Raw genomic sequence first — 26,336 nt, forward strand, 5'->3', positions numbered from 1 at the left:
CTCTGGCCCAGCATCCCCTCAGACCTACAGGGCACTTGGGAGCCTGTCACCTGTGTCCCTGATGATGGCACAGGGATTCAAGGACTCCCTCTGCAGACCGAAGGGCCAGGCCAGCTCTTTCCTTCCTGCACCCACTGAAGTCCCACTTCCTGGAAACTCTAGGGGCCGGGCCTGGGAAACTTCAGTGGGTCACCAGGGGGGCGGCCCTGCCACAGGCAGGTGTAGGCTGGGCAGGGAGCCAGCTCGCCAGGCCTGCACTTATTTTTTTCTTGCAGGTTTTGTTTTATCAGTGGTTCGGGCAAAAGAACAAACTCAGCTCTGAGAGGTCAACACGTCCTGCGTGAACCCTGAGTCCGCCCAGAGGGGGCGGCTGCGGCCACTCTCTGAGGGATCTGACTCTTTGGCCATCCTGGTCCCCACATCTGGAAAGGCTGCCCACCGTCATGCCCAGGCAGCTTCTGAGGCGGCCCAGCTGTTGTGGACACAGCCCTGGCCTGCTTGCAGGGTCCCCCAGCTCCCCTGGACAAGCCACCCCTCACCCAAACCCTGCAGGCCATGTGAAGATGACAAGAAAAAGTGATGGGGATTCGGTCCTTGCTGCGCCCAGCGTGCTGACCGGGGCCTCTCCAGCTCCGGGTCCATCATCTCCCCCCACTCCCTGCGCTGCCCTGGCAGCGGCCTTGTGTAAAGGTCTTTCTCACCCTCTGGCCCCTATCAAATGTGCCGAATCCATAGGACCTTGTGTTCTTCCTCATAACTCCTCACTGAGCTCACGAGTCCTCGATTTGCTGATTTATTGATTAGTCACTCCCTCCCCCACTAGACCGCAGCAGCCACTACAGGGAGGGATGTGCCTGCCTTGTTTACCACCTAGAACAGGGCCTGGCGTGGGTGGGGGCAGTGGCCCTGGAGCGGCCCGGGGGCCACAGCGTGTCTGAGTGGTTCTGGACAAGCGCTTTCTCTCTCTAGGAAATGGCCCCAGTGTGCCACCGAATCCTGCTGTGAGGGAGGTGGGGCTTTACTCACAGGCTGGCTGGTTTTGGGGTCCCCCAGGAGCTGGTTACTGGGGACAGTCGATGAGCTCTCGCAGAGGCATGGAGAACAGCAGCGGGCGCCCAGCAGGGGCTTATTATGTGTCAGTCCCCTTCCCTCCCTGCCCTTCGGGGCCTGTGGCTTAGGGACAGCCTCTGCGGCTCAAGCAGCCAGCTGTCCTGCAGCAATGGCTCACCCCTGCCTGGCACCCCAGCTCCCCTCCACGGCCCTCCCCCTGTAAGTCAAGACACAGCCACTGTCCCCCCAGTACTTCCTCTGGGTTTCCTCCCCTGACTTCCCCAGTCACGCGGGGGCGGAAGCATTCGGGGCTCCGTTCACAGCCGCGGTGCCGAGGTTATGGGTTAGCCCCCAGAAGGCCGGAAATGGTGGAGCTGGCGACGGAGGCAGGCTGCCTGGCCGGCGCTGTGCTCCCAGCACCCTGTCATCCTTCCACCCAGAGATAGGGTCGCCTGCCCCCTGCCCGAGCCTGGGGAGCCCAGAACTTCCTCCGAGCCCCTCTGCAGAGCCGAGCAGACCCACGCTCCCTGCCTCTCCCCGCGAGCGTGTGCCTGTGGACTGCCCTGCGGTCTGGCTGGGCTGGTGGCCACCTGGAACCCTGGGTCACAGCCGGGCCCAGGCTGAGCCCTTGGGTCAGGCGCTGACGTGGGCTCCTTGGAGAGGAGCTGGGGAGGAGCTGGGGGGCCGGTTTGGGTAGGGTCCCCACATCTGCACCAACTTCAGGTCCCGCACCTGTGCCATCGGCCAACTCCCTGAGGCCGCGGGAAACGGCAGCTATAAATGCACGAGTGACTGGGTGGGCCTGGTGCAGGGAGGGGTTTGGGTGCCCCGGGTGCCTGCAGGCGTGCAGAGGTGCTCCCCTGAGCGTAAACAGTTCTGCCTCCAGTCTCCCTCCCTCCCCGCCACTCTCCACACAGCTCTCGGGGATGGAGATTTTTCTAGCACTTAGGTCAGCCCTCATCACTCCCCTGCTCAGAACCCTCCGTGGCTGTCCACTGCCTCAGCACAAAGCCGTGAGCGCCTCCTCAGCCTGGCCCTGGTCCCCCAGCCACCTTACCTACCCACAGGGCAGCCCGATCCCCACCGCCCAGCCTTGGCCGGTACCTCCCAGGCCCCCAGTCACTGGTCCCACAGGCCGCCTGCGCCTGGGCCTCTGCATCTTACCCCACCCCACTGCCCTCACTCACCCGGGGGCATAGGGAGCCTTGGGCTCTGCCTTGATGGGGGGCCCAGAGCCCCCCAGGAAGGGCTTGGGAGCAGCACCCATGCCGTTGTTGTTGTTGCAGTTGAGCGGGGCGCTGTAGTTCGGGGGTGGGAGGGGGCCATGGCGACCCGGGGAGGGTCCGCCCCCGGGGGGGCTCAGGTGGTGGACCCCGCTGGAGCCGGGGATCGCTGGCTGCCCATGGGGGTAGGAGGCCACACTGGCTGGAGCAGAGATGTCAGGGAAGCAGCTGCGGAGAAGGGCGGAAGCTCAGCGCCAGCCGGGCCCCACCCCCCCGCCCCTCCCGGGGCTCCCACCCGCAGGGCGGCTCAGTGGTTGGGAAAGGAGCAGCTTTCAGAGGCGGGGCCACGTCACCCCTCCCAGGTGGAGGCCAAAGGGGCTGGGGTGCCGCGGGGGCCACTCACAGGTCAGAGGCGTCCTCCTTGCTGATGTACTCCTCCAGGATGCTGGTGTCTATGTTGGAGGGCTCCAGGGCGCCGTTGATGTCGTGGCCTGTCGGGGAGGGGTGGACGTGAGAGAGGGGAGAGATCGGCTCCCCGAGACTCCTAGGCCTCTGGGCCCAGCCCGCCAATTCTCCCCAGGCTGGGCCCTCCCCATCTGTGTATCCCTCATCGTCCCCCACCTGACACCCCTCCAGGAGGTATTGGTGCTGCTGCCCTCAGTCCACAAGGCCACCTGGGCTCTGCAGGGAGGGGCGGGGCCCAGAGTGCAGGTCTGGACAGACCGGCCGCTTCCTGCCCCTCCATTCTCCTTTCCAGCTTCGTGACATGAGCAAGTCCCTTCGTCTTGTCTATAAAATGGGGTAACCGTGTCCCCGTCTTACGGGGTGCTGTGAGGAGCAAACGAGGCGCTTTATTTAGCTGGGTGCCCAGCGGATACCACCCCCCTCACTGACTCAGACCCAGACTCACTGACTCTGTCCTGCCCTGTCCTCCAGGAGGCGGTTCCAGACGGCCCAGCTGCGGGCAGCCGGGAGCAGGAGGCCTGGCCGGCCTGGACCACACATCCTGGGGGGCCCATGGGGCTGGGGGAGACGCCTGAACCCCGGGCCCCAGCTGCAGGTGGAGAGGGAGCAGGGGTCGGAGTCAGGAGTGCCCAGCCCACCCTCCCTGCGTATGCCCATCACCCCCGTATCGAGGGCTGAGCCCAGAGGAGGAAACAGCCCCGGAGAGGTTCGGCGGGGAACGATGGTGGCCTGAGCGCTGCTCCTCTGCCTGACCTCTCCTGGGCCCTCCCCGCGAGCCCCAGCCCCGCCAACGGGAGGGACTCACAGAAAAGGCAGCCAAGTTCTCTTGGGCATCAGCGGCGAAGGAGAGGGGGAGGCGCTGGCCTTTCCCCTCCCGGGGTCACCTTGCAGGGGGAGCTGGAGTGCTGGGTGATAAGGGGGCTGACGTGGGAGATGCGTCAACTCCGATAATGGAGGACGGCCCCGCCCACACTGCTGACCTGGGCTGGCCGGCCCCACTGAGGCAGGAGGCGCCCCTCCCACAGGCCCCTAGGCCTTGAGTCTGGGGTCTGCGCCTCATGCCCCCTCCCCTGGTGAACCCTGGGAACAGAGCTCAGGTCCAGTAATAAATCCTAGCTCACCTACTCCCTGCTGTGTGACCTTGGGCAGGTCACATACCCTCTCTGAGCCTCAGTCGCCTCAGTAAAATGGGGACATGAACAGCTAACACTTTACAGGGTTGTTCTGAGGATGAAACAAGTTAAGGTATACAAAGTGCCCGGAACACAGTGGGTGCTCAGCAAACAGAGTGGCTGTCCCCACTCCCCAGAGCCCTGGGGTCCCCAGGAACCCCCAGCCCAGGCCCCTCCCTGGCCCTGGCCGGCATTTCAAGAATGCTGAGCCCCGCTTAGGTGATTAATGAGTGGCTAAGCCCTCCTAGGAGTCACGCGCTGCCTGGGACAGGCCCTCCTGCTGGCCCCCACACCGGACTCACCCAGCCAGGAACAAGGGACACCCACCAAGCACCGCCAATGGCCGCCCAGGGCAAGGGGAGCTTCTCAAGCTGGGAATGACCAGGCTGCATGCCAAGGTTCTAGGACCCCCACCCCGTCCTTCCCTGTTAACCGAAGGTCCCATTTATTGAGCGCCTGCTGTGTGCCAGGCACTTTCAGAGCCAAGTACATTAATAATCATAGGAGTTTATTATATGTAAGGCATCCTGCAGGCTCTTCCTGTGACATAATTCTCCCAATCTATAATGGTGACGATGACAGTGGCTCACACTGACTGAGTGCGTGCCGGGCCCCAGCGCTATCCGAAGTGCTTTACAGGTTTACCTCCCAGTCGCCCCTGCAGACTTGGTGTTTGTTATTAGCATCATCCCCTTTGTTCAGAGAAGTCAAGTCTCTTTCCCAAGGCAACACAGCAAGGAGAAGCCAAACTCAAGTGCAGGGGCCTGACTCCAAGAGGGAAAGTGTAGTTGGTGGTCGCTGAGGCTTCCCAGCCATCCTGGGCTGCCCCACTGGATGAGGGGGAGGGGGTGGTCCTGAGGGAGGATCAGGCATAGGAGATGGGGAGGGAGGGGGTACTGGAGCGTCACTCCCACCTTGGCTGCTGAAGCTGCAGGTTTTTGAGACTGAACTTGGAATCCACAGTGAATGATGGGGTGATAGAGTCATGGTGCTGCTATTTATAACAGGCCAGGCCCCCTCCTCCCCTCCTCCTCCTCCCCTGGCCAGGAGCACTCCTAATCACCCCTAATCCTCCTGCCCACCTCCCCCGGGATGGGGGGTGCCTCAGACAGAGGCATCTTGGGAGACCCTAACGAGAACCAGATGTGGTTGGGGGGAGGAGAGACCCTCGGTGCCAGGGGCCGGGTGGACGGGAGGATGGAGGAGGGAGGGGGGAGCCACTGGGGCAGGGTGGGGGTGGGCCAATGGGTGGGAGAGAAGTATGAGGTTTGGGGGGTTGGTGGGCCTCCTGAGGAACACTGACCCCACACCTCCTCTTTCTCGGGGAGTCCTCACCGCCTGTCCCAAAGGGTCCAGCCACCCAGGAGATGCCCCCCGCCTATCCCATGAACCACACTGGAGATCTCTAACCCAACGTTCCAGCAGGACAGGGGGGAGTGGGGACTTGCAGAGCCCCAGGGACTCCTGAGGCTGGGGCAGAGCCCCCAGGAGCCCAGGAGAAAGGCAGGGCCCCCTCCCCCACCGCTCCCCAAAGAAACCCGGAACATCCTGGAACACCGTTGAGCAGCAGCAGATACCCGTCAGGCAGGAAGCTAAGAGTGTCTCATGCTGATCCTCAAGACCTCCCTGCGAGGTGGGGAGGCTGCCCAAGGTCCCACAGCCTGAAGGTGGCACCACCAGGTCACAAACCAGCATCCCTGCCCTCCCTCTCCCCAGACCCTTCAACTTCCCATTGCTCGGGATAACCAGAACCCTCGTCCGTCCAAGGCCTGACGTGGTCGACCCCCTGCCTGCCCCCATGGCCGCTCCTGCCCCAGTGCCCCTCCCTGCAACTCTCCACAGTCCAGCCCCCGCCTCACTCCATCCTGGGACAAATACCCCCTTGCACATCAGGGCCTTTGCACATGCTGTTCCCATTCCTCGTGACTCTTTAGGTTTTGGCTTAAATGTAAGTTCCTCCGAGAGACCATGTCTGACTCTCCCATTCTCCTGAGCGGCCTCCTTTCTACTTTCTCATCAGGCTCTTTGCTCTCCTGCCCAGCACACACCTCGTGGGAAGAATCGGTCCTCTGCCCACCCGCTGCCCATAGCACACACTCACCGAGCGGTCACTCGGCCCAGCCCCATGCCACACACGGTATATGGCTCATATTTAATTCCCATAACAACCCTACGGCGTAGGTGGTTTTCTTGTTCCCTGTTTCACAAATGAGGAAACTGCGGCTCAGAAAGGATAAACGCCTTTCCCATAGCTTAGAGGTGTGGCAGCGGGGCTGTGAGTCCTGCCCCGTTTTGTCTCTCAGCGGTGTAAGCATCTAAGCATGCCGCAGGCACACGATAAACGTTCATGGGATGAATGAGCAAAGTGGCAAGCGGGGCACTGGGACCAGGCCTGCCTGAGTCTGGACACCTCCGCCTGGCCATGCCGTGGTCGGGGTCCAGGGCTAGACAGGGCCCCTCCAGGCACCGCCCCTGCCCTGCTGAGCTATGCACCCCAGCTGCTCCTCATTAATTAGGCCCTTTATTACCTGCTTTTAACAGGAGCCAGACACTGCTCCTTCCCAGGCAGGCGGGAATCGGGGCTGTGGGAAGGAAGCCCCTCCCCTCCTCTCTCCTCCTCCCTTTAGGGCCACCCAGCTAGGCAGAAGAGGAACCGAGGGGACACAAACCAGGTGCGGGATGAGGGCGGATGGGGGCCCAGGTGGTCCTCCACCCTGGACCCTTCCCTTCCTGCCCCCTCGTGCTCATGCCCGCCCCCCCCCCACCAGCTGTGGCCACTGGCTGAGTCTCGGCCATTGTCCCGGGGAACGGGGGAGGGTGGGGACCCGGCACAGTGGGAGGCTTGTGCCCTGCCCACACCCTCCCCCTCAACCGTCAATGGGGCACTTGTCAATTCATGCCCCAAACATGGCGGAAATCCCGTCGGCCACGTGGCCGTGGGCAGGGCAGGCCATGGCCTAAGGATGCCGGCCAGGCCTAGCTGATCTGAACCTGGGGCTAACAGGACACAGGTCTGTCCCCCTGCTGTTGAGTGTCCACTCCAGCCATCTGAATCTGAGGGGCATCCTGCCTCCAGGCAATGGCTGGGCCAGGGTAGCAGTGGTCAGGGGACTGCCCACCTTGGCATCCCCATAATGCCCTAAGGGACCCCTGGGGTCAGAGGCCTGGTTGCTAACGCGGGTCCCCCTTCATTGCTGCGTGACCCTCGGCAAGTGACCTGACCTCCCTGTGCCTCAGTTCCCTTCTCTCTCAAGTGAAGGAGATCCCTGCATCACGGCGTGGTCGTGAGTCTTCAGTGAGATGGTGGGAAAGCTCCTCGCCCCTAGAAGGCCATTCCTCAAATTGCTCTGTTGCCATCTCTCTTGGGACTCCCATCTCCTTTCCTGCCCAGGCACAACCTGTGCCATGATGTTATTCTGGCACACGCATGGCACAGTCCAGCCTCCAGGATTTGGCTCTAGCCATCCCCTCTCCAGTGGGTAAGCCTTCTGTGACTGCCTGCCTACCCTGGCAGTCCCTCCTCAATCACCCCAGTCACAGAGGGCCCCCAGTGCTGTGGCTCATTTCCCAATATTGACTGAGCTGATCAACATGCACCAAACTAGTTCACACTGGGACAGGGCACAGAGGGCTCTCACCTCCCTTGGTTTGGACTTTCTATCTTTATTAATATGATCTATGATTAACATGACAACTACTTCAGGCTTCAAATTGTGACCAGAGCCTTCTCACTCAAAATGCCTTCAGGCCAAATGCTTGATTCTGCAAGCTACGCTTTGCATCTCTGCATCAAATCCCCAATTAGCTTGGGGCTGAATGACAAGGATGTAGCTCTGGAGTCATTGCCATCAGGTCCTTAAATCTGATCCACGGTTGTCTTTGTTCCCTCTCAACTTCTTGCCAAAAATGCGGTAGAGCTCTGCCTCCTGTCTGCAGAGACCCAGATCCTCCAGGGGACCTGAAATCTTTAGCCACCCCTGGGCTATAGCTATGTCCTCCCCTAGTCCCCACACAGCTGCCACCCTGTCCTCAGGTCCACACAAGGCTGAACTCCAGCCCGAAGATGCTCCCAAGCCAGGTCCAACAGAGCTGGGCCCAGCAGTTGTGGCCTCTTCTTAGGGAACCCACATTGGTCCCTAGGGATCTCCACTTTGCTCTGGGGGGCCCCAGCCCTCTCCCACAGGGACCAGGCCAGGCAGGCTGGGGAAGGCCCCTCCCCACAGAGGCAGAGTAGAGACCCTGCAGCTTGGGGTGGGAGCAGGTCTCTCTACCAGGGTTACCCATGCCCACCTGTGTTCATACACCAGCATGCCCCACAGGCATGTGTATACACAAGGGCACACTCCCAGGCATGTATCCACTGGCACGCACATGATCGTGTACATCTGAACATACGCATATACAGAGGCACACCCCCCGTACGCTGACACACACATGTGCACATACCAGCATGCTCCAAGTGTGCTCATTCATTCATTCACACAATTATTTACTGAGCATCTACTATGTATCAGGCACAATTCTAGGCTCTGGAGATAAAGCAGTAAACAGACAAAACCTACTGCCTACATGAAGCTGGCATTCTGGATGCAGAGTCAGATGACAAGCTAGATGGGTAAAATCCACAGCATTTTAGAAGGTGACAAATGCTACGGAGACAATAAAGCAGGGAGATGGGTTGGGGTGCTAGGAGGGTGGGGAAGAGTTGCAATTCTAAACAGGGTAGCAGGGAGGGCTTTACTGAGCAAAGATACGAAGGAGGTGAGCCACATGGACATCTGGGAAGCGCATTCCAGGCAGTGGGGAGGCACTGCAAAGGCCCTGAGGCATGTTCACATCTCAGCACACCTCACAGACTTCTACACTTGTGCCTACCAATGCTCGCTGACCCAATGGCAGGCCCAGGCCAACACACCTCCCCATCAGCTCTAGGTGGAGCCAGTCCAGCTGAGCGAACTCGGTGTCACAGACCCCAAACTCCACCACCAAAGGCAGCCCCCTCCAAGTTAGCAAAGCAGGGGATGGGGACTCCCCCCCACCCCCCAGCCCCCGCCAAGGCCACAGACCCTAGGAGGGAGAACCATGGGGGGAGAAGAGAACACAGGGGACTGAGATGATGAAGAGGGGAGTGAGGGAGGATCCCCAAGCTCCTCACAGAGACAGAGGCTGCGGTTGTGCATTGGTGGGGCTGGAGGGATCTAGGTCAGATGGAGGGAAAACTTTCGCACTGATGCAGCCTGGAGACAGGGGGAGGCCAGGAAGCCCTGAAGCCCCCTGTGCATAGTCCAGGCCAGTGGGGGCTCAGGACCCAACTTCCTTCCCTCCCACTCCAGGCCTTGGCACTCTTGGGGTCTCACTGCTTATGTCACTCAACCTAGATCATCTGAGTGAGGGCTCTGAGGCCCAGAGAGGTCAAGGGGCTGGACGGCAGTCACCCAGCGCAGCCATCAGTGGTGGGTGAGGACCCTCAGCACGCAAGGAGGAGAGGCTCCCTCCCGCCCCACTCCAAGCTAGCACCCAACTGTGACGGGTCAGGAGACCCGGCATCCCAGCCCAGCTCTGCCGTGGCCGCCCTGAGTGAGCCTGACCCATTGCCTTCCCCTCCTGCCTCAGCAGCCCCCTCTCGGAAGTGAGGGGACACCCGCACTTCCACGGAGGCCCAGGACTCCCGGGAGACACCACATGCGAAAACCTCCGGCCTGGGTGTGGCAGGCAAAGACAAAGGACAGTCAAGCCCCTTCCCCCCACCCCCACTCTGCCACCTACCCAAGGCCCAAGTTCTGCATCTCTGGGGTAGAGGGCAGGGCAGGCCCAGCTGGAGCAGGCATCAGGACCAGGCAGGGCCAGACCTGTCATGGAGCAGAGCTCCTGAGTATAGAGTGTGCTCATCCCTGGGATAAGTAGCCCAGAGAGGGTGAGGGGCTTTCCCAAGGCACACAGCGCCAGCCACAGGCCCCAGCCCAAGCTTGGGGGCACCGACCTACCCATGGACCAATAAATCCTCCAAGTGGGGAGGATAATACCTGTTGTAAGCCTCCCAGGGGAGAATAATCACAATCCAGGCTGACATTCATAGAGTGGAACAGTGCCAGGCACTGCACAAGGCCCTGTTCAAGCCCCTTTTACCTAACCCCCACGGAAACCCTGAGAGGCAGGTACTCCTACTGCAACTGTATTCCCATTCTACAGATGGGAAAATGGAGGCACAAAGAGGTGCAGTGATAGGCCCAGGAGAAGGACCGTGGGTAAGCGGCAGAGCTAGGGACAGACCTTCAGCCCACCCCAGGGAGTGCACATGACCAACACAGACCCAAGGGGCTGCCCAACACGGTGGCAGCAGGGGCTGGAGATGGAGGTGAGAGGGGAGGCCCCCCCATACACACACCCAGGCTGTGAGGAAAACTGAGGCCCAGAGGAGGGGGCCGTGAGGAGAAAGAAGGTGGGAAAAAAGGGCAGGCAGCCTGGGTGGGGCGGGGCCATCCCTGGTTAATAATTCAGTTAATGATTTCTTCTCCCCGTCCTTATCGAGTGGGCAAAGTCCAAGGGCAGCAGCCAATCAGCAGCCCTGCCAGGCTGTTACCCAGCGGCCTCTGCTGCCAGGGCCCCCCATTCCTGTAGGCCCTTGGGAGTCAGGGAGTGGGGGCCAGGCCCCCAGGAGGAGGCCGTTCTGCCCAGAGATGCCTGTTTTTCCCCCAGACACCCTGCTTGGCTTTGCCTAAGACCCCCAGGGGTACTCTGCCCAGGCCCCCAGACTCAGGAGAGGCCCTGAGGCCAGCAGGTTGGAAGCAGCCGGCTCCGCTCCCCTGCACCGAGCCAGGCCCTCACAGAGAGTCAGCTTCCTGGGGTGCGCCCTCCACCCCGCCTCTGTTCACACAGTCATTGTTGCTTCCATTCCTTGGGAACATTTCCTGCCCCCCTCCCACCCCGTGTGGCCCTGTGCTGCGTGTTGGGGACAGGGCGATGAGTCAGACCCCTGGCTACCACTTCTCCTCCAGCTGGAGTCAGGACCCTGGGAGGTGGGGCTGGGACAGGAGTCCTCCGGGGGGGCTCTGGGTGGACCTGAGAGGCACCCCATCTCATCTCCTTGAGAGTCAGGGTTCCGGCGGTCTCCCCCATCCACCTACTCCCTGGTCGCATGGCAGACAGACAGGCGGACACAAGGCACAGTGCCACCCCATCACACACTGCGCCTCAGCCCCCGATTCCTGCCCAGGGTGGGCGTCCTCTCCCACAAGTGGTCAGGTGGTCTCCTCCTGGGGCCTCCTCCTGCCCTCTGGAGGCAGAGATGCTGATCCCCATAGGAAGGCCACCCTCCCTCCCCCAAGGCCCTGGTGGCAGAGGGCTGTGCTGAGGCCTGGGTGTCAGCCCTGGCTCACGCTGGCTAACTCCCTTCTCTCAGAGCCGCAGTCTTGGGCCCTGGGAAAGGGGGCCAATGCCACCCTTTCCCTCCCACATCCCAGAGCTGGGGAAGGGTGGCTTTCAAACCAGGATCTGGCGTCTGGGGTCTGTGAGGAGCCCATCCGCCCCGTGTCCAGTGTATATGTCCTATTCGGAGACCAGGAGTTTGTCTTTGCTTGGTGGCTAAAAAGAATCGCATTGGAAGTCCCTGCTCTGGTCCAGCCCACCTGCCTACCCCAGAAGGGGACATGAGGCCAGAGAAAGAAAGTCACCAGGCCAAGGCACCCATCAGGTATGGAAGGAGTGAAAACCCGGCTCCCAGCTCCAGCCCTGGCGGGGCTCTAGAGGCCAAGGGAGGTCCCCCAACCTCTCGGTGGCCCTTCCAGCCCAGCTCCCCTCAGTCGCTTCCTCCACATCCACCGGCTTCCTGAGCGCTGATCGCTGCTCACTTATGCCCCGTGTGCCCCCGGAGCCAGGGGCCAGCACCCTCCCCCTTCTAAAACGTCCCTCTTCCCCGGGGCTGGAGGACGAGGCTCAGCCGAGGGCATCATCAGGACCTGCTCTGCCACCCACTCCTGTCTTGCAGGTGAGGAAAAGGGGCCCAGCGAGGGCGAGAGCTCTGCACAGGGTCATGCAGCTCTCAGTGGCCGAGCCTGCACCAGAACCTCTAAAGTCCTATGGGGATCCTCTGATGCTGCCTTGCCCTGTCCCTGACGAGCTCTGGGAGTCCAAGGCCCCAGCCGGTCAGGTGATGAGGAGAATACCTGCCACTGTGCCCCGGTTACCTGCTGGGAGCCAGTGCATCCTGCCCGGAGGGTCCCCTCTCTGCAGGCCCTGTGCCCGCCGATCTGGGCGGCCGTAGCCTCCCTCTAGGGGATTAGCAGGGCAGTCACGGGGGCCCGGCTGTACCAGCCTCGAGGGGGCCGCCCTGTCCCAGCCTCCCACCTGAGGCCCAAAGCGCCTTAGCCTCCAGCCCACCACCCTGAGGCAGGGTACAGCCGGGCCCACCGCACAGGACCAGGCAGGACCCAGGGCATATGCTTGGTGTGCCTGGAGAGTGGGCCATGGCACACGAGGGGCCTGGGCACACTCTGCCCCCTTCAGCCAAGCCCTTTCCCACCTCCAAGTCCAGAGCTCAAAGCACAGACCCTGCCCGCCGTACCCACTGTCCTGGGGAGTGACCAAGGCCAAGCGGGACCCAGGATGAGCGCTCAGGTGTCCCCAGCCCCAAGTGCGACGCAGGCATTGCTTCCCCTCCCTCCTCCTGGGAAATACATCCACGTGCGCAAAAGCACCGCTGCACTTCCACGCTTCCACTCGTGAGCACACTCAGCAGCGCCCCCGCCCAGGGGCGCCCTAACACCCCCACTGCGTCCCCCACATGCCGCTGCCCACCGGATTCCTGGCCAGACCTTCCCCCCCCAGGTGGCCCCGGAGACCCCAGCCCTCCGCGCCCGCCCCACCTTCCCCCCATCTCAGGCTCTGGGAGCACTTCTCCAGCCCCTGGCTCCCTCCACAGACATTCTTGAGTCTGCTCTTATCTCTCTGGAGGGAGCAGAGCAGCCTCCCCGCCAGGCCAGCCAGGCCGGCCGCATGGCTGAGCCGTGGCGTCAGGCCCCACCCCCACCCCCCGCCCACGGCCAGGAGGGAAAGTTTGGCTCAGGAGACAGGGAGCCTGGGCCAGCCAGGTCCACCCCTCTGCCCAGGCCCAGGGTCCTGGGGGAGGAGGCACAGGGATTTCTGCAGGAAGCAAGGGGGCCCTGGCCCGTGAGTCATCTGGGATGTCCGGCGGGCTCCGGGCACCCCCAAAATAGTGGCCCCCAAGCAAGGACTAGTGTCCCCTTCCTACCTCCCCAGAGCCCCCAGCCCCCATAAGGCCCTTCAAGGCTCTTAAAGGATGAACAGGATCTGGGGAGAACAAGAGCCCCAGGGACTGACGGGGAAACGCCTAGGAACCTCAAATGGCCCAACTACCTGAGGATCAACCACTTCATCTAGTCCAAACCTGATTTCTTGGATTCTGGGGGTGTCCAGAATCCTGGAGTGGGGAGGCCTGAGGCTTGGGGATGCCCTTACCTGGACTGTTCAGCAAGCAGAGTGGACAAAGGCTCCCACCCCCCCGGCAGTCACAGACAGGGAGAAACTAAGTCAAAGAAAGGCCTTCCTTGCTCCCTCATGGGACTCCAAAGGGCTCTGGGCGCTGGGCTTGAAACTTGGACCCTAATTCCCTGCCCTGTGGCCCAACAGCTGCAGCACGGTGTGCCCCGTGGGCCACCCGTGCCTCGCCACGGGCAGGTTCACACTGATGGAAGGTTCTGGATCATTGAGTTTTGGGTTCTGAAGGCACTGAGGTGCAGGATATGGACTTAGGGACTAGGGGGAGGGTGGGGGCAGAGGCTGGGCTATCGAGGTTGGCGGAGAGAGATGCAAAAGCACCCAGAGGGTCTGGCTGGATGTTCCAGTGAGGGTCTGAGAAGCTGGGAGATGTCAGCCTGCACCTCTGCACCCCCCTCCCACACTCTGTCTCACCCCTCCTGAACCCAGAACCTAAGAGGGGACAGCCTCAAGGGGCAGAGACTACTCAGGAAAGGGGAGTGGGTGAGATGTAGGAGCAGACCCCCAAAACCACTGGCCAGGAGCGGGGAGAGGGTAGAAGAAAATATTGTAGGGTGTGTGTAGATCCCAGCCCTGGGGAGGGTCCTATCAGGGTCAAGGTGAGGGGATGAGGTCACTCCTGGGATGAGGGCACAGCCAGAGGAGGCATAGCTCCAGGGACAGGTGTGAGCGAAACAGCCCCGAGGAGCCACACAGAGCTGGCAGGATGCAGTTCCCAGCTTTGGGAGGGTCTCGGAGTGCGGAGGTGGCTAACGGGGGGATGCCAACTTCAAGAAGGTTCCAGAACCAAGGAGAGTATTCCAGGGTGGGAGGTGGGGAAATCCAGCCCACAGAGGAATGCTGGGGAGGGGTTCCCAGCCCTAAGTAGGGGAGAGATAGCTGCTTCAAGGGGAAGTTCAGCCGTGGGGGAGGGAGCAGCCTTGTGGAAGGTGGGTGGGTGACAGTCTTGAAGGGGGTCCCTGTCTCAGGGAAGCACTGGTGGGGAGGCGCTGGGGGTAGGAGTCAGGCTGGGGGTAGGGTGCCAACCTGAAAGGCACACAAGGTGCCTGGGTCTCTAGGCGGGGGTCCCAGTCTCTGGGAGGCATGCTGGGGTGCCAGCCTATGAGGCATGGAAGATCCTAGAAGGCATGCTGGGGGCCCCAGCCTGGATGGGGTCCCAGGGAAGCACAGTAGAGGGTCCCGGCGTCGGGAAGTGCGCTGGGGGTGGGAGGTGTCAGAATTTAGGGGGGACTGCAGGTCCTGGAAGGCATGAAGGAGGACCGAGCAGAGAAGGGGATACAGCTCCAAGGAAGTTGTGTGTTGGGGTACGGGGAGTGGGGAGCCCAACTTCAGCGGAGGTGGGTAGTAACCTCCAGGAGACAGAGGAGGGCCCCAGCCCAGAGGAGGCGTTCTGGGCGGGGGGTGGGGGGTCCCAGCTTGATGAAAGCACAGTCGGGGGTCCCAGTCCCCGGGGAGATCGGCTGCGGGTTCCCAGAGCGAGAGGGTCGCCGCCCCCGCCGGCCCGCGGTCCCTCACCTTCGAAGAAGCGCTGCAGCGCCTCCGTCTCGTCCACCACCTCCATGTCCGGCCTGCCCCGCGTACACTCCACCCCGGCCCCGCTACAGCCCGGCCCGGGGGCGCGGCATCGCCGGCGCGGCCCGCGCGACAGTCCCGGCTAGGCTCCGGCTGCGGTCCCGCCCGGCCCGCCGCCGCGCTCGCCCCCCGCGCGGCACTGGCCCGGCCCCTGCCCGCCCCACGCGCCCCGCCCGCCCGCCGCGCGCAGCGCCCCCTGCCGGCCCGTCCCATCCCCGCGCCGCAGCCCCGCGGCGGGCAGGACGCGCGGGGCTCCTCCAGGGGGCGCTCGGCGCGGGGTCCTAACCAGCTTGGGGGTCGAGGGGCGGCCCAGCCTCTATGCCGGGAGGGCAGGGCCCCCGCAGTCCTCGGCCGCCCCTTGGGCAGGGGAAGATAGCTGGCTTCTGAATCTTAGATTTTCAGAACCAAACCTCAGAGACATCCCCCGTTTCCTCTCCTTTATCCACCCCCCTCTCAGCAATAATAATAATAACCTGCATTTCTCGAATATTTGTTATGTGCCAGGCCCACAGTGAGCGCTCTACAGGGGTTATCTCACGTTGTCCTCTCAGGTACCCTACAAAGGAGAAACTATTATGTGCATTTTACAGATGAGGAAACTGAGGCTCAGTGAAGTTCAGTACCGTCTGAGGAAGTCTGTCCTGTGTAACCTTCTGTGACGATGGAAATGCTCTCTGCGTTGTCCAGCATGGTCAACGCCGGCCGCCGGCCACATGTGGCTACTGAGTACTTGAAATGTGGCTGTTGAGACTGAGAAACTGACTTCCCAATTTTAGTTAATTTTAATTAGTTCAAATTTAAATAGCTATGTGTGGCTGCAGTATTGAACAGTGCAGGTCGAAGGGTTTCCAAGTAATTAGCATCAAAGGCAGCATCAGTGCCAGATCCTGGCTGACCTGGGAAACTTCCCCTTCAATCATCCAGGAGGGTCCTGAGTGAATCCACCAGCCTTGTCCCTCTGCCTCCACCCCTGTGAGCGCCCCCTCATCTCTTTTCTGCCCAACTGCACAGCCTCTCTCCCCACCCAATCTCCTCTACCATCCTCCCAAATTACTCTTTTTAAAATGTAAATCAGATCATTTCACTTCTTTGCTAAAACCTGTGGTTTCCCTTTGCACTCAAAACAATATCTAGGTCCATCCATGTTGCTGCAAATGGCATTATATATGTATAACTGATTCACTTTGCTGTACAGCAGAAACTAACACAACATTGTAAACCAACTATACTTCAATAAACATTTAAAACACAATATCTAAACTCCCGCCCTGGTTTCCAAGGCCTTGTATGACCCGCCCCTGCCTGTACCACTGACCTCAGCTCCTATATTTTTCTCTCCATTGCTCACTAAGTCACAGCCACCAAAAGGCCTCCTTGCCATCACTCACATATGCCAGACCCATACCTGCCGCGGGGTCTTGATTTTTTTTTTTTTTTTTGGCCACACAGCATGCAGGATCTTATTTCCCTGACCAGGGATTGAACCCGTGCCCCCTACAGTGGAAGCACACAGTCCTAATCACTGGACCACCAGGGACTTCCCTGCCGCAGGCCTTGGAACATGCTGTTCCGTCTGTCTGCAATGTTGATCCCACAGGCCTGGTTCCTTTGTAGTAGTCAGGTCTCAGTTCACTCATCACCTCACTGACCATCCTATTGAAAGGAATTCCCCCTACCTAGGCCTTTCTTTCTCCCCACATAAAAGAGTTGTATCTACTCTTTGTTATTATCCTTCTCCTCGCTCAAGAATGGAAGCTCTATGAGGGTAAGGGATTTTTCTGGCTTGGTGATTGCTCTAGCTTCAGCACCAAGAACACTACCTGGCACACAGTAGGTGCTCAATAAATATGCGATGAATGAATGGATGGTGGCAGCTTCACACGGCAGAATCCTAGACCTCTGAAACCTTGGAAGCAGAGAATTATGGAATCCCGGACCCAGCAAATCATCTCACTACAGAGTGGCTCAGCTCACAGCCTCCCTGGGTCCTCAGACACAGCAGGTTAGAGCTGGAAAAACCCATCCCACCTCAGAACTGTTTGACAGAAGACAAAACTGAAACTGAGGCCCTTGGGGGGGTGGGAGGACTCACTGGCAGATCAAGATGCCAGCCTAGCCAGCCCAGAGCTCTCAACTCTGCCCACCAGTGGCCCCCCAGAGGAGAGTGGGGTACGAGTTGGGCTGCCTGGTCGGGGTGGGGGTGAGAGCCTGCAAAGCGGCTTCCTCCCAGGCCACCCTCCCCCTCCCCAGCGGCCAGCCACGGGGGAGGGACAGCCAGGGCCTGAGCCCCAGATGTGGCCCAGTCAGCAGGCCTGCGGTGGCCCGCCGAGGAGGGTCAATGCCACGACAGTTCTGGGGCTGGGGGAGGGGGCACCCAGGCCGGCGGGCACCTCACAATGAGGTTTTGTCCCCCAGGGGCCGCTCTCCGAGCTGTTGCTCTTAGATATATAGAATGGGATTTTGCTGGAGGCCCCAGCTGTGTGTGCTGACCAGTTCTCCCCCCGCAGGGGCCGGGCCGAGCGGGGGGAGAGGGCCACACTGAGACGCCTATTCTTTTCCAGCTGATACACCCCAGAGGTTTTTCTCCCTCTGCAGCCTCCCTTAAGACAATTGTTATTCTCTGCTCTGCCCCCTCCCACACCCGGGTCAGGCCTGCCTGTGGACACAGTAGACACCGCCTACGCCGTGTGATATTTAAAAATGAATTTATTTTAGCAGTTGCCCAGTTAAATTCATAAAAACATGAATTTATTTTAGCAGTTACTGGCTGGAAAACCGGCTTCTTTATAAGCCTCCCCCACCAGCAGGTCTTTCTGCCACATCTTACAGGGTACCAAAAAGTCCAGCATTAGAGGGCCATCCCAATGAGCTATGCGTTGCCCTTGCCATGGGTGGGTGGGCTATGCATATTTTGTTCCCAACACCCAACTCCGCAGGCTGCATTACTATGTCTCTGGGTCAGCCTTGAAGTTGCGCGGGGTGGGATGCAGCCTCCTGTTAATCCCGTGGGAGCTGGCCTTGCTCAGAGGTTCTAGCCCTGCCGTCTCCCCTGACTCCACTGAGCCACTGAGCAAAGGAGCAACGGTCCCCAGGGATCTTCATCTCTGGGCTGGGGGAGAAGGGTGACTGAAAGGTCCCAGACTCCAGGGCTCAGCTAAGAGTCAAGGCTGCCACCCCGAAATCCATAATGAAGGAGGTGGAGACTGGCGAGGGAGCCCCAGGGAGCCTTGAACAATCAGGACCTTGAGGGGCCCATCCATGGAGAGGGGTCCCCATTGGTACCCCCTCCCCACCAAGCCACATGAGTGAGGGACCGAGATTTCAGTCCTGGCCCGGCAGACACGGCTGTCCCTGTGGGCTGCCTCCGCCATTCTCCAAACCCTGTCCTCTCGTCCTTGGAGGCCTCATCTCTAAATCAGCCCATTATTCCCACCTCACGGTGTAGGTAAAGCACCAGGGAAGTGATTGATAAATGGTGTTTTCTCTGATTCCAGGTCAGTTTCCAGTGCCCAGTGCTGGCCTTTGAGTGCCAGTAGGGCCAGGAGGAGCCGGCAGCTCAGCAGGCAGCCCTGGGGAAAGGGGGGCAGGGACTTGAGAGTTAATGAGTAACGGGCTGGAGGCCAGCCCAGGAGAGGGTGGGGTTCTGTGGACAGAACCCTCCCTACCGCAGGACTCCAGGCTTCCCGTGGGCCCACGCAGCCCTGGCATCTGCCCATTTTGCAGAGGAAGAGAGGAGGGCCCAAAGGGTGGTGGGTGTGAACCCAGGGAGTCAGTGAGGCTGGGGACCCTGCAGGGTAACCTCTCTCCCACCTCTCTCCCAGCGGAGACGGAAGGGGACATCCGAGGGTCTGGGAGGCAAAGTGCTGCTCCAGCCCTTCCCGGAATTGCTCCTCACGAGGGGCCCTCCCCATTCCTCGCTCTGGCTGTGTGACCTTAGGCAAGTCACAGAACCTCTCTGGTCCTCAGCTTCTTCTGCCTCTGCTCCACTAATTAGATAGGATAATATGCAGACCAAATGAGACTACAGGGTGTGAAGAACCTCTGAAAACCATGAGGAGAGGGTGGAGGCCGGAGTCCTGGCCTGGAGGCCTGGATTCTGGTCCTAGATCTGTCCCCAGGCTTGAGTGACCTTGAGCAAGTTTCCACCCTTACGTAGCCTCCATTTCTTCCGTTCAAAGAGGCCTGGGTGAAGACAGAACGGTTCTATCATCCTCTCCAACTCCCCACTCTGGACTCAGGGCTGGGAGGGTGGGCGGTGTGGGGAGGGGAAGGTCAAGGTCCGGTCACAGCTTGGCTGGGTCAGTGCCTGGGCCGCACGCTGCAGGTCCCGTTGGGACTGGCTGGAGGAACAGCGCCATCTGCTGCGTGGAGGGGGCAGGCCTGGGCACGGGGCTGGCTGGAGGCCCAGCTGCCTGCCCACCGTGGCCTTGCAGCCACTCCCCTGGCCTCACTGTCCCTGGGGTGCCCTGGGCCTGGCCGGGTCTTTTGCACCCTCCTAGAGAAGCCCTCAGCAAAGACTTCCAGTGGGCCCTGCATTCCAGTGCTACCCAGCCAGGGAGTTTTAGTGCCCTCACCCCACCCTGGCTCTCAGCATTGGGGGGAAGGGGCGGGCACTGTCAGACCTGCCTGGTACCCCATCACTACCTCTGTGGTCTTGGGCAGTTTACTTACCCTCTCGGAGCCCCAGACCCCTCAGGGAGAAGGGGCTAAGAAGCCCCATCTTTCAAGGCCCTAATGAGGTCAGACGGAGCCCCTGGCATGTACCCCACGAAGGTAGGGCTCAACAAGGAGCTGCCCCCATTCAAATGGGGCTCTGAGGGTCTTCCGGTCTCTCACTGCGACTCAAAGTGTGGTCCTGGACCAGGGCATCGACAGCGGTGACAGCCAACCTCAGAGGCCCCTCCCACCACTCTGCCACTCAGACCCAGCCTCCACCCCACCTGCGGGGAAGAGAGGTCACTCAAGGCTGCCAGTGTGCTTCTACATCCAGTTTATACACAGCTCTATACAATATACAGAAAACTTTATATACAGATATATTTATAGAATAAGCTATATTAATTTGTCTCTCCTTTTTACAGCAATATTAGTTTGGATCTTTCATACATTAAGTACAAAAAAAGTCATGGGAGAATGGCACGTACAGTGCATGAGTGTCTGCGGGGCCCAGCTGCTCACTACTGATTGCATATGGAGGTCGCCCGGGCCCCTGGGAGGACAGGCCAGCGTACGGCCAGGAAACCTTGTGCTGCAGGTCTGGGGGACAGAATGGGGGTCGGTCTGAGCTGAGCCGGGCTGAGGGGGGTGGCTCAGACCCCCCAAGTGTGGTGTGCAGAGGAAGGGAGAGACACACAGCAGGCCCATCCTGCAGGGGAGAGTGGGGGAGGGGGCGGGTGAGATGTGGGCTGACCCTGGAGCGTCCAGGGCTGAGTCCGAGCCTGCCCCAGCCCCAAGCCTGTAACCCTGTGCGGCTGCAGCCTTGGGGGTGGGGGGGTCTGTCCCTGATGGCTCAGTCCTGGGCATGGGTGGGCACCACGCCCCCTCAGAGATCCCAGGCCCACCCTGGTGGAGGAGGAACTAAAAGGCCAGACCCCAAGTCTCCCTGCTACGGGCTGGGGTGCTTGTTGGAACTTTACTCTGATTTATGATTTGTCTTTTTTTTTGTTTTTCTTTAAACTGTAAGAGCCACTGATTCCGTCTTGTTTCTGTGCGGGAAAGGGGGTGGGCCCAGCAGGGGCAGAAGCCTGATGGGGCTGATGAGGTTTGGGAGTCGCAGAGGGTGAGGGGGGCCCAGCTCCCAGGTCTCTGTCCCCATGTGTCAGGGTGGGCAGGGGTCCCAGGTACCAGTGATCATGAGACGGGGGTCTTGGTCAAGGGAGCCTAGCCAACCCAGGGAGGCCATGGGCAGGCCCAGAGTCGGGGGACCTTGCCTCCAAGGAAATGAAGGCACAAGCGGGCGGTCAACGCCTCGGCACACACCAGTTTTCAAAACCAGGGGTCAGAGCAGCCGGCGAGATGAGGGGGACGGGCCGTGTCCGAAGCCGAGCTCGTCCCGCGGCCCCCGCCGCATGGTGCCCATCATGTTTGCTGCCTGTTTTCTTGGCAGGCTGGGAGGGGCAGCAGGCAGGCAGGCAGGGCGGGCAGGGCGGGGAGGGCGCCCCAGCAGCCCCTTCCTCGGCACACACTCATGCACATGCGCACACACGCCCCGTGCCGGCATGCGCCCCCTCGCCGCTCTGCCTCTGGGGACAGGCAGGGGCTCCACTTCCCCGCTGCTTCTCCAACCCAGCAGGGAAGGAACCCTCCCAAGTGGGGGCTGTGGAGGCCTCAGGCTAAACTGGGATGGCCCCAGGGCCCCTGGCCCTCCTGGGTCTCTAGCCGGGTCCCACAATACCCCATGCTTGGCTCCACTTAGGGCCAACAGGACATTGGGGGTGGGAGGGAAGAGAGGCCCGCTCCCAGGAGAGAGCCCAGGCCAGCGGGGAGGGGCAGCTGTGCAGAGTGGAGGCGTGTTTGGTTGCAGAGCCCAGGGCCTGGGGTGCCCAGGCCTGGGGGGAGGTGATTAAAAGGGGGTTTGGTGGGGCCCTCCTTCCTTCCAGGGCACTGACTCTGCAGGCAGGGGTGGTCACACCTGTGCCCTCCACCCTTTGAGTGGCCAGGATTCCCGGGGGTAGAAGGCAGGCCAGGAAGTAATGGGGCAGGCCTGGGTACCCAGGACCCATCGACAGAGGGATCAGCATGAGGGATATCAAGCAGAGAAGGGGCGGTCCTGACCCCACCCTCCTGTAGGCCCCTCCAGGCCCCATGGCTGCCTTGGGCCCTGAGGAGGCTGGCACCTGCCTGCCCAGAAGGGGGCTACTAAACACGTGATTGCAGCGGGGGTCAGGGGGCTTGCAAGCCCAGGACACATCCTGAGCCCAGCCCAGCAGCTTCTGTAAACATACACAGCACTGCGGGCCACCTTGGTGGGGGGGGGGGTCACCCCAGGGGGCTGGCCAGCAGGCACCAGATCTGGGGGTGGCCAGGGCAGATGCCAGCCTGGACCACAGATGAGAATATGTGGGGAGGGGGCTGCTCTCCATGTCCACCCTGGGAGAGCAGCCAGAGGGCAGTGACGGGGCGTCAGCATACTCATGGCCTGTCCCGGAATAGGAGGTGCCAGGATGCCCCCGTGGGGGGCACTCAGGCTGAGAGGGCGGAGTGTTGCCCTGCCCACCCGGCAGGCTGCCCCAGGCTTCTCCCTGCTCCATGCCCCTCCCTGTCATTCCCTATCTGGGGGGCCCAGATCCCAGCTGCCTTGGCTCTGGGGGTTCCAAAGCTGAGGTAGGGATGCGGGCCCCCAGCTCAGCAGCAATGCCCAATGCCTGAGGCTGAACTGGCCCGGCGGGGGCCTCTCCGCAAAGCTGCCCGGCCTGGGGGGGGGCAGCCACCAGGAGCCTGAGGAGCCACCCGCTCTGGCCCGGGCCTCAGCTGGCAGCAACTCCTGGCGTGCTAGCGTGCCGAGATGACCAGGTCATCCTGCTTGGCGGGGCTGGCCCCATGGCCGGTGGGGGTGGAAGTCCGGATCTTGTCCACTGCCAGGCACTCCTGGCTGCTGAGGCCCGTGGGTGTCAGGTCCATGAGCTCGCCCGAGGAGCTGAGTGGGAAGGAGGGCGACAGCGAGATGCCCGACGAAGGGTCGGCCGAGCCAGCGAAGAGCCTTGGGGGCTTGGGCACCAGGTTGGGCTCGAACTGGGCGCGGAGCAGGATCTCTTGCTGGCTGGGGGACTTTGGGCCCTCGGCGTAGTCGCTGGTGGGGCTCTCGGGCACCACCATGCAGTAGAGGTCCTGGAAGGAGCTGCTCTTGCTGTCCAGGTTGAAGAGGCTGTCGATGAACTCGGCGAACTCCAGCACCTGAGGGCTGGGCGAGTCCCCCAGGCGCCCATCATGCAGCGCCAGCTCTCCGCTGCGGGGGGCTGCCCCGCCGCCACCCCCTTCTTCCAGCTCGTCGTGGGCGGCTGCGCTGGGGGGCCGCTCGGGGGTGACGCCCCCGCTGCCCAGGGTGGCCTCCAGGGGCTGCGTGTCCTGCGAGTGCTTGGACAGGCTGTCGGCCGCCAGCAGCTCGGTGCGCGAGCTCAGGGACGGGTTCTCCTCGGGGATGGCGGGGTCGATGTAGAAGAGGTGGCCCTCGTCGCGCTCCAGCACGGCGTGGAGGCTGGGCGAGCCGCGGATGCTGCGGAAGCCGGAGGAGCGGCGCGAGTCGAAGCTGTACAGCGACTCCGTGTCCGAGAGGCTCTCCATGGTGGCCAGCGGCGCCCGCCGCGCCTGCAGCTCGGCTGCCAGCCGCTCCTGGGTGGACAGCAGCAGCAGCTCCACCGGGTCCTGGCGGGCTGCCGCGGCCACGGGGGACAGCAGCTGCCCCTCCGAGAAGCCCTCCAGGCTCATCTCAGACTGGGACTTGCTCCTGAGGGGGCAGGGAGGGGTGAGACTCAGAGGGGCGGCGGCCCACCCCTAGCTCCCCGGCGGGAGGGAACTTGGGGAGGGGGAGGAGGGGAAAGTGGCTGAACAGTCTGGGGACAGGGAACCCTCATTTTAAAAAACCAGCTCACGAGACCCCAAGAAAGAAGACAAGAGAGTTGATGCAGGGCTGAGCTGGGGAGAGGGGGCCGGGGGTCTGCACTGGTGCCCATCACTGCACCTACGTCGCTGTACCCACCTGGAGACTGAGGCCCAGAGAGACTCGCTGCCCCAGGTCACTGGAGGCAGAGGTGGAAGGGTAGAGAGGAAAGGAGGGAAGGTAGGGAGGGAGCGAGCATGGCCCAGAGCCGCCTCCGCTGGGTCCGACCCCACCCTCCGGGCCAGCATCCCTCTGTGCCCCTTCCTGAGCTCCTGTCACTTCCTTCCTCACCCTGGGGTTCCTCCCACCTCTCCCATGGGGTGTAGCCCTCTGCTGGATGGGGCCCTGGAGCCCCTTGTCTCCGCACACCGGCCTGCAGGGAGTGAGTGAAGGGCCAGGGTGGGGGACGTAGGAGTCACTGCAGCTGCGAACGGACGCTGGCTCCCCCATCTGGTCGTGCAGCCGCTATGGGAAATGCTTGTAAGGTAGGGAGAGAAGCCCAGGTGTCCCCACCAAGGGCCAGGAAGCCGCCACCACCCTCTTTAGCAGCCTCTGGGCCAGATCTGTAACCTGGACCCAGGACCTGGGCGGGAAGGGTCCCAGAGAGGCAGGAGGATCCCCACCCACCCCAGGAGCCACGGCCTCAGAGCCCAACCCCCAAAAGAGTGCATGCGAATGTGGGGTGTGTTTGCGTCTGGAAGCGTGTACACGCTGTGTCTCTGCGTGCAGCATGCATATTAGGCGTCTGTATGTCAGTCGGCCCGTGTATCTGAGAGGCTGGGTCTGGGTACAGGTGCATCCATCATTTACACACATGGCTGCCCGCGCAAGCGTGTCCTTGTGTACAAGCGTCTTGGCCTCCGTCTTGGTGTGTGTCCTATACGTGAGTCTGTCTGTATGGGGCTCTGTGCACTTAGAGGTACTATTTGTGAACACATGTATATACACGTGTAAGCTTTAATATGTGTGTGCGTGTAAGCGCACGGGTGTCCATCTGTTTGGGTCTAAACAGCTATGAGTGAATCTGTGTGTTTGTGGTCAGGGGTCTGTGCATTCCTAGATGCCTACTAGCCCACATGGGCTTCAGTGGTGGCAGGCTGGGGGACAGTGGGGGCAGAGCAGGAGAGACCTCGAGCAGCGGAGGCAAGTTCAATCCCTCCCGTGCACGTGTACAGAGCGGCGTGAACATACGAGGGCCCGGCGCGTACACAGAATGCACACGTGCACAAACATTTGCGCGCTGAAAGCACGCGCGTGGCCGCTGCACACACCCTCTGGGGCGGGGCTGCGGGGCGACGGCGCTCACCTGACACTGCTGTTTCGGTGGTCTGCGGCGGGCAGCTCCAGGGCCAGGCCGGCGGGCACGGGTGGTCCCGTGGGCAGCGGCTGCTGCTGGAAGATGAGCTCGGGAGTCAGGTCCACCTCCGTGGGGCTCACCATGACCTTCGCAGCAGAGAGCAGGGCCGTCTTGCCCTTGTTGTAGTTCTCCAGCACCTGGGGACAGGACGGGGAAGCTGGTGGCGGCGGAGGGGTGACAATCACGTGTGGAGGCGGGGCGGCAGGCCAGGCCTCTCAGGCCCAGCAGAGCTTCATGGGGTCAGCCGGGCTGCTCTCCTCCCCCAACAGGGCCCAGCTCCTCCGGGAAGGTCGGGGCCGGGCCCCGTGATCGTGCCTCACCCGCCCCACAGATGGGACAGGTTGGACTTTTCCTACCCTGTGGTCGGCCCTTCCATGGCCGGGCAATGGCCAAGGCTGCCCCTGCTTGGCCATGTGTCCGCCAAGTGCCAGGTGGCCTTCGGGGTTTGAGCTCAGCCTGCCTCAGGGACAGGTTCCTGGGCGTCTCCTAGCACCTACCCACCACGGGACCACACGGTGGTGTGGACAGAGGCGGGTGTGGAGCCCAGGACACGAGTGGGCTCCCTGGCCCACTGAATGTCCAGGGAGCGGACACTTCTCTGAGCGTCGCACCCTTGTGTGTAACATGGGGACGGAGACCCGGCCGGCCAGGCGCCGTGGGGCTCACCTTGTTGAGCCCCTCCATGACCACGTAGGGGAGGTGCTCGTGCAGCATGGCCGGCGAGATGATCACCTCGTTGAAGGCCTTGTTGTCGCCCCAGATGGCGAAGTACGTGGGCTCCTCTTGCTCGCAGCAGCTGAGGGGCACAGGGGCCAGAGGGAAGCGGGCGGGAGGGGGGCAGCCTGGCCTTGGCCCCCAGGCCCCTGGCCCTGCTCTCTGCCCTGGCTTGGTGGGGGTGGGGTGGCTTTGGAGACGCCCTGCCCGGCTGGACCAGCAAGGCTGTGTCCCTGGGCTCCTTGCTTCTGCCTCACCTCAGCCCTCGCCACCACCCCCTCCCCAGCCAGGAACATTTATGCCAAATGGAGCCAGAAAACCTGACCTTGAGCCTCAGCCCCAATCCCTACATAGCCTTTCACCTGCTTGTGGCCTGGGCCATACCTGCTCCACCCCAGGGAGGGTCCCGGCTCACAAGCCATTTGTCGAGGAGGCAGCCCAACCCTTTGAGAGAGCGGGAAGGGGTCGGGGGGTGAGGTGGGAGAGGTCGCCGTACCAGCCCTCTCCTGTTCTCTCTCCTGCCCCCACCAGCTGTCTGCCAACTCATCCCAGCCGCGATGCCAAGTGACAACTGAGGCGTGAGCTTGGCCAGGGCTTTAGGGTGACCCTCCAGGGCGTCCGTTTTTAAATGGATGCGAGTGGGGACAGCTGTCCTGGGGGACACCAGGGAAGGG

At 61.7% G+C, this 26,336-nt stretch overlaps 2 protein-coding genes across 14 annotated transcripts in view; both read right to left on the reverse strand.

The window, feature by feature from the left end:
• MYRF (myelin regulatory factor) overlaps positions 1 to 15,102 on the reverse strand; it is a 30,989-nt gene extending 15,887 nt beyond the window's left edge. For 5 of the 8 annotated variants that reach the window (XM_082344268.1, XM_082344267.1, XM_082344266.1 and 2 more), the window contains exons 1-3: positions 14,939 to 15,102; positions 2,677 to 2,764; positions 2,238 to 2,501 (exon numbers count right to left, since the gene is read on the reverse strand). In XM_082344268.1, coding sequence (XP_082200394.1) covers positions 2,238 to 2,501; positions 2,677 to 2,764; positions 14,939 to 14,984 — 398 coding nt within the window. In that variant the 5' untranslated portion in view covers positions 14,985 to 15,102. Of the gene's footprint in view, positions 1 to 50; positions 754 to 2,237; positions 2,502 to 2,676; positions 2,765 to 14,938 lie in introns of those variants that run through there. The other 3 variants (XM_082344270.1, XM_082344269.1, XM_082344263.1) reach the window with 2 other exon arrangements.
• Positions 15,103 to 19,968: 4,866 nt separating this feature from the next.
• DAGLA (diacylglycerol lipase alpha) overlaps positions 19,969 to 26,336 on the reverse strand; it is a 62,380-nt gene continuing 56,012 nt past the window's right edge. For all 6 annotated transcript variants that reach the window (XM_082342931.1, XM_082342928.1, XM_082342933.1 and 3 more), the window contains 3 exons: positions 25,615 to 25,744; positions 24,898 to 25,085; positions 19,969 to 23,438 (listed from right to left, as the gene is read on the reverse strand). In XM_082342931.1, the coding sequence (XP_082199057.1) occupies positions 22,487 to 23,438; positions 24,898 to 25,085; positions 25,615 to 25,744 (1,270 nt within the window). In that variant the 3' untranslated portion in view covers positions 19,969 to 22,486. The remainder of the gene's footprint in view (positions 23,439 to 24,897; positions 25,086 to 25,614; positions 25,745 to 26,336) is intronic.

Source organism: Balaenoptera borealis (genome assembly GCF_965194805.1).
Source record: "Balaenoptera borealis genome assembly, chromosome: 11".
NCBI lineage: Eukaryota > Metazoa > Chordata > Mammalia > Artiodactyla > Balaenopteridae > Balaenoptera > Balaenoptera borealis.